Raw genomic sequence first — 13,415 nt, forward strand, 5'->3', positions numbered from 1 at the left:
ATAGCAATCATTACCTTTTTTATGAGCCTTTGTGTGTTGCCATATGGATGGTTACTATTGCCTTAAATGGCTTACTAATGGTTACTATTGCCTTGAAATGAGGTCTCAACCCAAGCAAAGCAGCTGAGCCATTTTCAGAAAAAGTAACCATCAGACAGCTAGGTTGAAAAGAAAAGCAAAGACAATTTTTCACCAATAGCCTGTCCATATTACTGTAAAACTCCAGCACGAGTCATTAACACACACACACACACCCTTCCTTCTATCCATGAAAATTTACCTCCACAAGACCCATCCCTAATGTCATATTTCAGAGTATTTCCTATTTTGAGAACCCAAAGGGACACAGGACAAGGAGAACCAATTCTTTTAAATCTGCCTAGTGAGTGAGCTACAGTCAAAACCACTGTCATAAAATCAAAAGCTAACAATTACTCAAAAGTTCCCACTACTTCCAGGGATTAATGATATCCCACAGGTATGATAGGTTACATCTGATTCAAACCCTGCAAACTTCAGCAGGTTTCAGCAAACTTGGAATTTGAGCCAACCCATATGTTATGGTGGGAAGAAGAAAGGGAAATGACCTGTTTTACGTTAGTTACTTGAAATGTTTAAATACGTGCACAATAGTGTCAGGCCATAAAGTAGAAGCACATCAACTTTAGAAGTCACATACAAAGGAGGGAGTAAGTAATGGATTGTGCCACTTATGACTCAGTTTTACAAAATAACGCAATTGCACTACTCCAAATGGCTTTAAATTCATTCAAGATGGGTGGAACCGTGGGTGTTAACATGCTCAGCAACTCGTTAATGTTAAAAAGGTGCTTATTCTAGAGTCATTATTTGTATTTGAATGCTTAATATACTGGATCTTAAACCCCATGGTATTTTCTTTTTATTCCATGTTCCAGCATCTTTTAAAATTACTGGCAAATTGTGTTCTGTTTACAATTCTTGTGTCAACTTTTGTTGTAGTTTGAAATATCAATTTCTATTACTCTCAGGGTTTCTTTTTCCTAGAAAAGCACTTTTAGAGGAATAAACAAAGACAAAACTTCTTCAAATTGTTATCAAGTTTAAATAGCAAAGAGAAGGGAAAAAATTCTTATCCAGAGTAAATAAAAAAAATAGCCACAAAATAACATTTAAAACAAAGTTACTATGAAACTCTTGATTACCTCAATTTTTACCCCACTTGTTTATTGATAAACATTGATCACACAGTGAAGAGCAACACTGGGAATGTATTCAAACTCTTTATTATTATTTCTGTTGTTGTTTTTTCATTTGGAACAAAGCTCCTAACCATCTTGACAATGAAGAAGCAGCATATACAATTTTCTTAAATTTTTATCTTCGGCATTTTTTTCACTTTGAAAAACCACAATTGTACTTTATATGTGACTAAGTATGATTGTTTATTTAAGATAACTAAAGATCATTGATCTGAATTATTCCAAATTGCTTTATATTACCCACTTTAATCCATCTGAGCACAAATCATTGGAATTTAGGGGCTTCTTTTTTCTTAAAATATAATCTTTAGTGTATTTTGTGTTATTTAGAGAAATATAGTATGACTTTAAAAAGATGACTCCATGTAAAATGGGTCAAAAGGGAGACAAATACGTTTAGAATTGTGTGGTAAAATGTATAAGGATTCAACTAGCATTTGAGAATTTTTTTCAAAGGTTTTACCAATCTGTCATTTATATTCCAATTCTGGGCAATCAGCTACAATTTTGACATTCTGTTCTAAAGCAGAAACGGCCTACCTAAATGAAAACTGACCTCATCCTGCCCACTCAGGTTGCTGTTTCAGTCTATATAGCATGAAGGGTTAAACGGACAAGAAGAATGAACTGTTTCAGGGCCATTAACATTTCTAACTTTGAAAATGAGTACATTTCTAGTGTGTACCGATTATGAAATGTTCCTGTTAAAAATATAGTGCTCTAAGTAAAAACATTGCACGTTTATTCAATGCCATTAGACTTTAACAATTCATCTGACATTTCTTGTTCAATGTAAAAAAACATTTGCAAAAGCTATTTCCACAAGCAAAGACCAACTCCTATATCTCCCTGTGCCATGACCAGACCTGGATAGACAAGTAGGAATAGATATAACACAGGAAAATCTTTGGAAAGAAATTTTAACTTCTAGATGATGGATCAGAAATCTTGCACAGTAGATCATTACCCTTTTTCTTTACCTATCAGAAACAAAGGCAGATGAAATACTCCTTTCATAAGGAAACAATTTCATCATTGGTGTATCATTCCAAAGGATTGTATCAAATGAATGCCATTCTAGGGACCTAGCTTACTGTTTGAGGAGGAGAAATCCAATATACAAGTAAATCACTATTTTAGAAGGAAGGAAGGAAGAGTAAAGAATGGAGAAAGGCAGGGAAAGAGAGAGGAAGGAGAGACTCTCCAGTTACCATGTACTCTTTATTATTCCCCCTCTAGTTTTATTGAGAAGTAGTAAGTAGTTGATATACTTCACTGCGTAAGTTTAAGGCAAGCAGCATGATGGTTTTATTTACATATATTGTGTGAAATGATCACCATAATAGGTTCATCTTCTCATATAGATACAATAAAAAGAAGAAATGATTAAAGAAAGAAAATTTTTTCTCCTTGTGATGAGAATCCAAGATTTATTCTCTTACTAGCTTTCCTATATATCATATAGCAGTGTTAGCTAGCCATCATCCTGTACATTATATCCTCAGTATTTATTTTTAACTGCAAGTTTGTACCATTTGACTACCTTCCTCCAATCCTCTCGCCATCAACCCCTGCCTCTGTTAACCACATGCTAATCTCTGTTTCTATGCTTTGTTTTAGATTCTATATATAAGTGAGATAATACACTGTCTTTCTCTTTCTCTGGCATATTTCACTTAGCATAATGTCTTCAAAGTCCATCCATGTTGCCACAAATACCATATACTCATAATTATTATTTAGATGACCAATGTATCTTATACCTACTTTTTGAAATTACTTATTAGCAGCAAATTTTCCCACCTAGGACTTCTTTTTTTAAAAATCTGTATCAACTATAAAAGCATCATACAATTAATATAAGTCAAAAGAACTAGAAATTAATTTAAATGCTACTTATCATGTAATTAACAGACGGCAGTAATAGGAAAGCTTGTGTAAATAGAATTGCTTCTGAATTTTCTGAGCTAGACGATTTTTGTTTTCCACTTAAAGCAAATGTTAAATTTTTTCTGTCAAAATCCTAAATAGCTTTTTGACAGGTTTGTTATGGTTAATTAATTACTTTCATTTGCACTAAGTTGTATACTTGAAGATGAATAGTACATGATAACAAGGCCAGCCTCTGTGAGGGAGACCTTTGGTGGTCTATGCAGTCTGCTGCCTCATTACAGAACTAGCTATCTGCAGGAAGCCTGACTTTGAAAGGTACAGCACGTCCCATAACACCCTCCCCTAACTGAGATGATTGTAGCTTCTTCCGAAAAGTGATGATTAGGAGAGAGAAAAGCAAAACGGAATGCTGTATGAATATTTCATGTAAATGAAAGCAGGCACTTAGCGACGTGCATCTTGATTGATGCTAGAGTACCTCTAAACGTCTTGACATTGAAGGCTTCCGACTCCCCTTCCCTCGATGACTGCTTCAAGAGCTGCAGTTAATAGTGGAATGTGGCCGTAGTTAGCTGAAGGGCTCTTTATTACCAGCTGATATTAAATAAGATCACAGGCCTCAGGTTAGCAGAAGTGAATTCTAGGTGAAAGAGACTTCAGAGGAAACCCTAAACGAGGTATGATAGTGACGTCTTATTTGGGTTTCTATTTTTTCCCCTCTTGGGAGCATAATAGTTTATTTCACTGTTAACCTCCCTCAAGAAAGAGCCATGAACTAAAATTGCTAAGCAGGAAGAGGCCCAATAAATTGAAATTGGATGGAGTATATATGGATGAACATGATTTCCAAATTTTTTTATTTTATTTTATTTGTTTGAGAGAGTGGGGGAAGGGCAGAGTGAGGGGGAGAGAGAGAGAGTGAGAAGCAGACTCCCTGCTGAGCACAGAACCTGACCCAGGGCTCCATCTCACGACCCTGAGATCATGACCTAACCCCAAATCAAGGGACGCTTAACTGACTGAGCCACCCAGGCACCTCTGATCTCCAAATCTTTTAAAGTAAATAATAGTAACGGTAGTAGTAGTAAATAAGAGGAAAGCCCTTGTCATAGAAGGTTTTTTTTTTTTTTTAGAAAAAAGTAGCATTTTTCTAAATTTATGCAATAAACCACCAGTCCCTTACCCCCCACTGCTATATATGCAAGATTTATCTTCCTAACAAGTAAGGAAACCACATAAGAAACTCAAGCAACAGAAATATTTCAAAATGCAAATTTGGTTGGGTAAGTTCAAAACTTTAGAAGTGCATTTCTAAGGCAGCAGTGAGAAGGATGACAGTGATAGGTTTGCTGATGTCCCCACAATCCCCTTCTCACAGTGACAGAGTCAGGTCATTTTCCTGCAGAAAACGCTTGGCTAACTGCTCTTCGCTCAGGTCAGGATCGCTGCCTCTCTTGGCTCTTCACAAATCACCTGTCATTGAAAGGTAAACAAAGTCTCCATGAGCTGTGACTACTAGAGAGCTTTCTTTCCATTCCTCAAACAGAACAAAGAGCCCAGGGAGAGTCACTGGCAATATCCAGGCAGGCCAGTAGCTCCTAGCCTAGATGCCACTACTCTTCTGTGAGAGTCCCTTAACGACAGAAAGGAAAGGAAGAAAGTTCAGGACAGTACCTCAGGAACCCTGCAGTCACTCAGAGACTTCCAGTTGCATTTAAAGTATCTAATTTGGGGCACCTGGGGGGCTCAGTCAGTTAACCAACTGCCTTCGGCTCAGGTCATGACCCCAGAGTCCTGGGATCAAATCCCGCATCAGAGTCCCTGCTCCTTGGAGTGCCTACTTCTCCCTCTATCCCTCCCCTCTCCTTGTGCTCTCTTTCTGCCAATTAAATAAATAAAATATTTTTAAAGATATATCTAATTCTGCAAAATGATGGGCCACACAAAACCAAATTACCTGTTCCGTACTTTCCCGATGTCCCTTCTCTTCTGACTCCCCTTCTATAACTCCTGAGGCTCCTTTAAGCGGAGACTTAGTATTTCTCAAATACTAAGAACAAAATAAAACTCTGAGGTATACAGAAACACAAGCATATGGATTTAAAAACAGAAAACCTGACATGTTTTTGAGTCTGCTCAGATCTGCATCAATGAATCAAAGAACTGGAAAAGACTTTTCAAAATCACTTAGTCCAGTCTCCTGATCAAATGAGGCAAACAGAGGGACTTGCCAAAAATCACATATTTAAGGACTAGCAAAGCCAGTACTAGGTTTTAGATCTCATGATTCTCAGTCTTTTTTTCTTATGTCACCAAAATTATCCTATCATTAAAGTATCACTTTTTTTTTAATTTACATGGTGACTTTCTTTCAAAAATCCGATTTTTAATTGGTAATAATGTCTTTTGTCTCATAGTATCCTAGACCCTCTTACACTTGTTTAAACAGTAAGCCATGAGTAGCAATTTCATTAAAGAATAACAATACATTACATATATCTAAACAAGTTCTCAAAGAACTTTCATATTAATTATCCAATTCAGCCTGTCCAGAAGTCTTGGAAAGCAGCTATTTCTTTCCTCTGTTGAGAAGAAATTGAGACTAAGTTCCTTGTCTTAGCTACCAGAGATTGTGGACAACAGAGCAGAGTCTCATACCCACATCTTTTGGCTCCAAGGACATTTCTCATTATCCTTCACTCCATTATTTGATAAATATTTACTAAGTTACCTGCCATGTACCAGGCTTCGGATTCAATCCTGGGGTCATCTATTATTACTTAAAGATTTTTTCCTATTTTTCCTACATTAGGGTACAACTTTCCCATATTTGTCCAATCAGGATCTAATGGCCAGTTAGAGATAATGTTGAAGAACTGACCTTATGCTTCCTTACTTTTTATCTACCGTATTACCACTGTTTCTCATAGATGCCCCATATGGTACACATATGGCTTCTAAGTGAGGTCTTTGTAAAATCTCGGTACAAGGGTGCATTGACTTTTCAAATAGCATTAGTACTATAAAATAGAACAAAGAAATCTGTAGTCCTGTCTTCTTTTAGTGAATTACAAAGCCTGATAATAACACAGGCAGCTTTCAGGGCCATAGGCAGCAAGGCATGAATGAAAATAGTAGCATTTGGAAAATGACAAGTTGCAGATCTGGATGCCATTATTGTTGTTGTTGTTGTTGTTGTTGTTATTCAGAGATGTAATCCAATATTCCATGGGTAGTCATGCAACTGACTTTATAACTGTAAACTGAGGCATATATTGTACTGCAGCAAACCTAATGCTTTAAGTTTCAATGCGGCCAATGACAACCATGGCGCACATGGAGGCCACAAGCTGCAGGCCATTCTCTGCCTGCCCGAGCAGAGTCTCCGGGAGCCAGGCAGGAGCAGCAACCGTTGATGCCACAGTTAGATATTTATGAAAGAGATGCTCTGAATTTTATTGTAGTGGTATAGATCAATTTTCAGGACAGAGTTCTTAACAGTGTATTCGGAGGCTAGGTACAAAACCAATTTTATCTGCTTCAGTGATGTGTGAACTGTATGAGGAAAGACATCTCCCAACTCTCTGATAGCTTATCTTCCCTGGTGACCATTTATGCATGCTCTTGTAAATATACATATTTTACAAGGGAAGGGAGGGGGTGAGGAATGCTCTTTAAACTCTCCTTTGAGATGACCTTGAAGTAGGAGCATTTGAATCTTCCAGGAAATTAGCAGCCAAGTGTATTTCAATAATGATGGGTGGGTCGGAAGTGCCACTCAGGAAACTGGCAGTATCCTGGGTTGAGGGCTCTTGACCAGAATGTCTTTCCCACTGAGGCTGTTTTTTCAAGGAGGCAGAGAAAAGCAAAGCTGCCTGGACCAAGGAGTCAAGTCCTTCCCCTACACTGGAAGGCTTAGCTGGCAAAGAGGCTATTATTACAAAGAAAGTAACAATGAAAGGGATGTTGATTTGGTATTTTCTCAGGCATGTAAGTCTAACGATAGAGAAATGAAAAAGCCCTTCCAAGCAAATGTACGGGTAATCATTTGCCCTCACACAGGAGCAAGGATGGAAAAACAAAAGCAATTAAAATTAACCTTTGCTCTGCGTTGTTTATACTAACACTGTGGAGTCCCTGTGTAAGCCGGACTGACTAAAACAAATGTTCCTCTGGGCAGCCCCGGTGGCTCAGCAGTTTAGCGCAGCCTTCAGCCCAGGGTGTGATCCTGGAGTCCCGGGATCGAGTCCCACATCGGGCTCCCTGCATGGAACCTGCTTCTGTCTCTGCTTCTCTGTGTGTGTGTGTGTCTCTCATAAATAAATAATGAAATCTTTTTTAAAAATGTTCCTCTTTTCTGTTTCTAGACTGTCTGAGGATAGGATGCAACTTTAAATCTTACTTTTTTTTCAGCAACATCTCCATTCCCCAGTTTTCGGGTATGCATCTGGAGAGTAATTCCTTTCGTACACTCAACACTTGGGCTCAAATACATACCTAGTGGGTAGATTCCGTAATTGCTGCCACGTACCTTCAGAGAAGTACCGCTTTCCTGCCTAGGCCAGAGGAGGGCAATCTTCTCTGGAAAGAGCCAGATAATCAATACTTTAGGCCTTGAGTTTCCACAGACTCTCTGTCACAACTATTCAACTCTGCCATCCTAGCATGAAAATGGCCATAAACTATACATAAGTAAGTTAATGTAGCTGTGTTTCAATAAAACTTTATTTAGGGACACTGAAAATCGACTTTTGTATAATTTTGATATTTGACCAAAAAATTATATTTTCAAATGCTTAAACTTGTTTAAAACCATTCTTGGCTTGTAGATTGTACAAAAACAGTAGTGGAATTTGGCCCTTGGGCTATAATTTGCCAAGAGTTGGCCTAGAGAAAGCACAGAATCTCATAACTCCATATGCTGTCATAATCAGACTGTTACAGATATTTTATACAGGTATTTTTTCTAAACTATGTGCACCACCTTATACTTATAACCTAATTGACTTTTATGACACTTCAAGAGGCAAACAATGGACAAAGCATCTACCTGATTTGTAACGGAACACTGCTATGTGAAACCCTAGACACAAAGACAATAAAGTGAGGTGACCAAGAATAGAAATGAGGATCTTCAATATACTGAATCTACTACTCATATGTTAGCTCTGGATATGTGCTGCATTCATATCCATTGAGTAGTATTACTCAATTCATACACACCTTAACAATCACATATCCCTTCCTTTATATCCAGATATTTACACATTTTGGTCAAAATAAATAATAAGTAACTGTGATCTTAATACTCCTCTTACCTAAAGATGTCTGAGTCTACCTACAATCAGGATAATTTTGTAGGGGTAGAAAAGAAGGCAGACTGGGAGGGGTGGTTATATTTTTAAGTCTTACATCAGAAGCAACTGATATAGTGGAGTTTGGTGTTAGAGAGACCAGGGTTTGAATCCTGACACCTTGGGCCGATTACCTTTGTGAGCTCTAAAGCACCATAAATAGGAATTACAATATTTAATGTATGAAGCTTTTTGTGAGCTGAAATACAATACACATAAAGCCTGGCACTTGGTAGATGCTAGATCAGCCCTTGTACCCACCCCCCTTGCCAAGGCATCTTTATAAGGCAAAGAAAAGGCCACTGTAAATTGGCAAGCTGACATCCTTGCTTTTGTTCAGGTTCATCTTACCTGTAATGCTACACTGCTACAGTTTTTGAGAGGACATTTCCCTCATTTATTCCTATATATTCCATAAAAGGAAGCCCAGTGCTAATGTGACTTGACTTCTCCTTTCATCTAGGTTTATTCCATCAAATTCCCAAGATTAAAAAAAGAGAGAAAGAGAAGAGTTTCTAAATGCAACACATTTCTGTTTCATGAGTCCATTTGTCACATCAGCTTGGTAGTGCCAATTCCAGGATTAAATCGCCTGTTCCCAAGCAGACATCATTATAGATTCAATAGTAATGGCACTTTCGGCTATATAGAGATCCAGTAAATTGTGATTCTTCAACTGACCAATTTGAAAAATGAGAAGAACCTCCATTCTGGTCAAGAACCTGAGACAGAGGCAACCTCAACAACGAGGGAAACTGGATCTCAGCCTTAAAAGGTGAGTAGGAGTTTGGCAAGGATGGAGAACATCTATACAGAACAGAGAAGGCAGGTAAAGAACCCCACTGTGATGCGTGCCCAGATACCTGGTGGGCTGAGGTGAGCATACTCTCTGGTGTGCCACACTGTACCTTGTGAAAGCCTTCATTTCAGAATTAATTACACGGCACTTGCTTTTTTCTCCCCACTAAGCTCTAGTAAGAGACTCCCTGAAGGCAATATGTATCTATCTAATCAAAAGGGAAAAATCAGGACACCCGGGTGGCTCAGCGGTTGAGCATCTGCCTTCGGCCCAGGGCGTGATCCTATGGCCCTGGGATTGAGTCCCACATCAGGCTCCCTGTATGGAGCCTACTTCTCTCTCGGCCTATGTCTCTGCCTCTCTCTCTGTGTATCTCTCATGAATAAATAAATAAACTTTAAAAAGAAAAGGAAAAAAATCAAGATAGTTCAAAGATGAACAAAAATGTAGAAGATGATATATTTTGACCTCAAGTGTACTTCCAAAAACATTATAGAGAGAGACTGATAAGTTATAACTCATAAAGTCCACTTAAAAGTACTTGTGAGCCCTACAGTAAGAATTAGTTAAGAAGGCACTCAGTAACTGATCAATCAGTATTTGTTAGGTGAATGAATGAATGAATGAATGAATGAAAAACATTAGGCCCAAAGCAAATCAGTCCTTTTCAAATATCAGACCATTGCAAAATAAATAAAGCTACAAGATCTGACACTTCAAGAGCAAATCTCAAATTCTGTCCTCCAGCAGAAGTAACTGTGTCTCAGCCCCTGCCCTGGTAAGCTTCTGGCACTGGGAACCTTCAGCAATGCCAATCCCGCTGGCCAGCGGCATCTGGACTGAATCCTGCACCCCAAGGTCCATGTGAATCCTATTTGGGTATGTCTGTCCAGCTGCCACTATCTCCTTGCCCGAGCCTGCTTCCCCAGCTCTCATGACTAGACGTTTGCTCAGCATTCTGAGGATTCCTGACTGGGAGTACAGCACTGAACCTCTCAGCTTACTTAGCTGAGACCTTCACACCCTGCCTCAACCTTCCCTAAAGGCCAGACTATGTCTCTAAAACCCCCCCACTCCACACAAACCATGGTCCTGGGCGGTCCTGCATGGACCACCCAGAAGAGCAGTGATGACAGCCTCCTCTCTCCTTGTCTTCTATCAGGAGCCTCTTCCTATTTCATGGCACCAATGACTTTATCTCAGCCCTGTCTGCATCAGCCAGCCTAGACTGAGCTAGTGTTTTCCTTCTTGTCCCACCACACATTGACATCGGGACTTCTGGCTCCTCACTCTAATTGGAACAGTCCTGCCACAGATTAGGGACCCAGAGTCATGTGCAGCACTCCCCATCCCACATCCCCAACTCTGGATGCCTCCTGCACAGAGGCAGGGCTTCCAGTGAAGCTAGCCCATGGCAGAAACCCACGGCAGAACACTTGTAGACATGTGGCTTTCCACTGAAGGTCTGTTTAAAACATGAAGTGTCTGTGGGTGTTTTTTAAAAATAATGGGGGCGACAATTTTGCTAATGCAAGTATGTCATAAACCTCTGTAAACTAGCAGATGGTGAGTGTTGCTTCATTGTGGACTGTGACTCAGTTTTCGGAATCTATTAAGTCATCAACTTCACATGGTACAAGCCTTTGCTAAACTCCTATGCCATGTGCAGCTTAGTGATACAAAGATGGTGCATGAAAATATACGCAGAGTTACTTCTATTCCCATCCACGGTTTCAAAGTACACTCTCTTGTAACCTAATTTTGCAGATTCATTTTCCCACAATTTCACAAAATCTCTACAACAATCAGGAGAACAGCAAGTACATGAAAGAAATAATCTGAAATGAATTCTAAAGAATACATCTTTACCTATAAAGAAAAAGTAGGTTGGAATATCAAGACATTTTCAGTATTCTAGAGTGAACAGTATGAGTCCCACAGATACTTATTTTCTTTTTTGATAGCATAATTCACATTTATCAGCCTGAAGGTTCCTTTCGTTATAAATGATCATAACCCCAAAATCCAGCCAAACTTTAAGGTACATTTAACAACTGTTCTCACTTTAGAAATCAAAATAAATCTCATTAAAATTATAAGAGTCTTTCTAATCTTAGGAACCGAGGTTTTAAAGAAAGTCTTTAGTGTGTTTAGACTGTCATTTACTTTCTGTACCCAATTTTCTGTCTTCTCTGGTTAGACAATTAGCCAGTATTCAAGCTTGTGAAATACCGAGAAGCATGAAATTTACATACATAAAATAAATTAACACAGTTAAACAATACAATATTGCCTCCTGACATCTCCATTTTCAGATGTCATCAACAAATAATCAAGATACCAAGTCAGGGCAGGCATTGTTCCTTAATAATTGCTTAGATTATCATAGATTCACTAATCATTACAATATTATTCAGAAATTTGTTTTTAATCCAGTGAACATATTGCTAACGACTGAAACATCTAACAGCATCATCTCTTCTAACAGCAGCAAAATGCCAGGGAATTGATTTTAATTAGGTTTTAGAAAAAGAATTATGTAGAATTCAAATATGTCATTCAATTCATACATCAAGGAGACTTTCAGAAAGGATTGTGTGGTTAACTGGACTTTGGGATAGAGGGAGGTCTGTATTTGGAATTCCACAATTCATTCTGAAAGCTCTCATACACATTCACATACCTCGGCTGAGGATTTGCAATTTCCAACAGGTTTCCCTCTCCCTTCTTCTTCCATAGCAATAACCACCAAGGCAGATCATTGGGATGTCTCAGTATTAAGAAAAATGATCACTTTCCCATATCTTTTGTTTATGTAACCACAGGGGGTTCCAGCCTTAATTTGGTAAGGCAAGGCAGAATTTTGAATTGAGAACTTATTTAATGAGGTTTAGAATAAACAAAGCCTTCCAAGCAGGGAGAATAGAAGGGAAAACAGGGAAATGGCACTACCAAAAAATGGACCATTTTGAAATGGTGAAACGAGGGCAGCGGTAAATTAGATATATCTTTGTCCTCTAAAATTCTAATAACCCACATGCTTAATAATATTTAAGACAACCTTTCAGACGAGGACAATAGTATTGTGTCAGGGACATTCTGACCACCTTTGTTGCACTGGGATCTGTGGGGCTAATACCCGTCCAGTGAGATCCATAAAAACTCTGGGCTTCTTGAAGGAAAATTTCCTAAGTCAAAATTATGTCAGAGGATGACTAGAACACAACATAAATGTTTTCAGATATTTTTTAAAGAAGAATTCCACTTTCATAAGTGACCCATTCAACTAAATAAATAAACACAGAAAAACTTGTAAAGAAAATCTGACCCCAATCAGGAATTTGAGCTCCTAAATTCCCTCAAGCCTTTTGGAAACAATCTGTATTTTGTGTTGAAAACCTTAGGAATTCCCTCTGACTGGCAAGTAACTACCCTTTTAGTTACTGTATAGCTGATGCATGCAACAAGATTTTAAAAATTAATGCCCAAAGCTGATAATGTTTCCATAAAGAAAGGTTAAACCTCTCATTATTTATTCATTCCTTCTTTTATTCATTTATCCATCCTTCTAACCCACTGATTCATTTAGGAATTACTGAACACGTACTACCTCATCTACTCTGCTCCCCAGCAGGAAAATCATTCTTTCCTGACCTCAGACAAAGCTAAGATACCCACGCAAGAATCTTGCAAGGTAAACACAAACACAGTAGGAATCCAAAGCTCTAGGAAATAAGTGTCATGTGGTAATAAAAGAATAATGAATATCATTGCCAATCACTCTATTCCCAACTGCAGCTCATGCAGATTAAAAAGAAGTCTAAATAGAAAGGTCTTGCTATTCCAAATACACTTAAAGCCAACTCATATAACAAGAAAAGTGTCTAAAATTGCAGTATGATATGGTACTCAGCAGAGATACGTACAAAGTACAAGTGAGACAAGGAAAGGAGAGGGTTAGAGGGGGGCAAGGGGTTCAGCTCATGAAAGATTACCCAGAGTGAATTTTGGAAAAGATGGGTAGGAGTCTATAGGAAGACCAGGAGGAGAGGTATTCTGGTTGAGTGAATCACCAAGAGCAAATGCTCAGAAGAGTGGAGTATTTCTGTACAGGTTCTAGTGGAGGGA

At 38.5% G+C, this 13,415-nt stretch overlaps 1 protein-coding gene across 1 annotated transcript in view; it reads right to left on the bottom strand.

Annotated features, from left to right (window-relative positions):
• Window positions 1-4,171: 4,171 nt before the first annotated feature.
• The window catches only part of LOC111093264 (translation initiation factor IF-2-like), a 185,743-nt gene continuing 176,499 nt past the window's right edge, over window positions 4,172-13,415 (bottom strand). The window contains exons 7-9 of the mRNA XM_038581101.1: window positions 7,666-7,715; window positions 5,092-5,184; window positions 4,172-4,607 (exon numbers count right to left, since the gene is read on the bottom strand). Of these exons, the coding sequence (XP_038437029.1) occupies window positions 7,668-7,715 (48 nt within the window). The 3' untranslated portion in view covers window positions 4,172-4,607; window positions 5,092-5,184; window positions 7,666-7,667. The remainder of the gene's footprint in view (window positions 4,608-5,091; window positions 5,185-7,665; window positions 7,716-13,415) is intronic.

This window comes from Canis lupus, chromosome 30 (genome assembly GCF_011100685.1).
Source record: "Canis lupus familiaris isolate Mischka breed German Shepherd chromosome 30, alternate assembly UU_Cfam_GSD_1.0, whole genome shotgun sequence".
Classification (NCBI taxonomy): domain Eukaryota; kingdom Metazoa; phylum Chordata; class Mammalia; order Carnivora; family Canidae; genus Canis; species Canis lupus.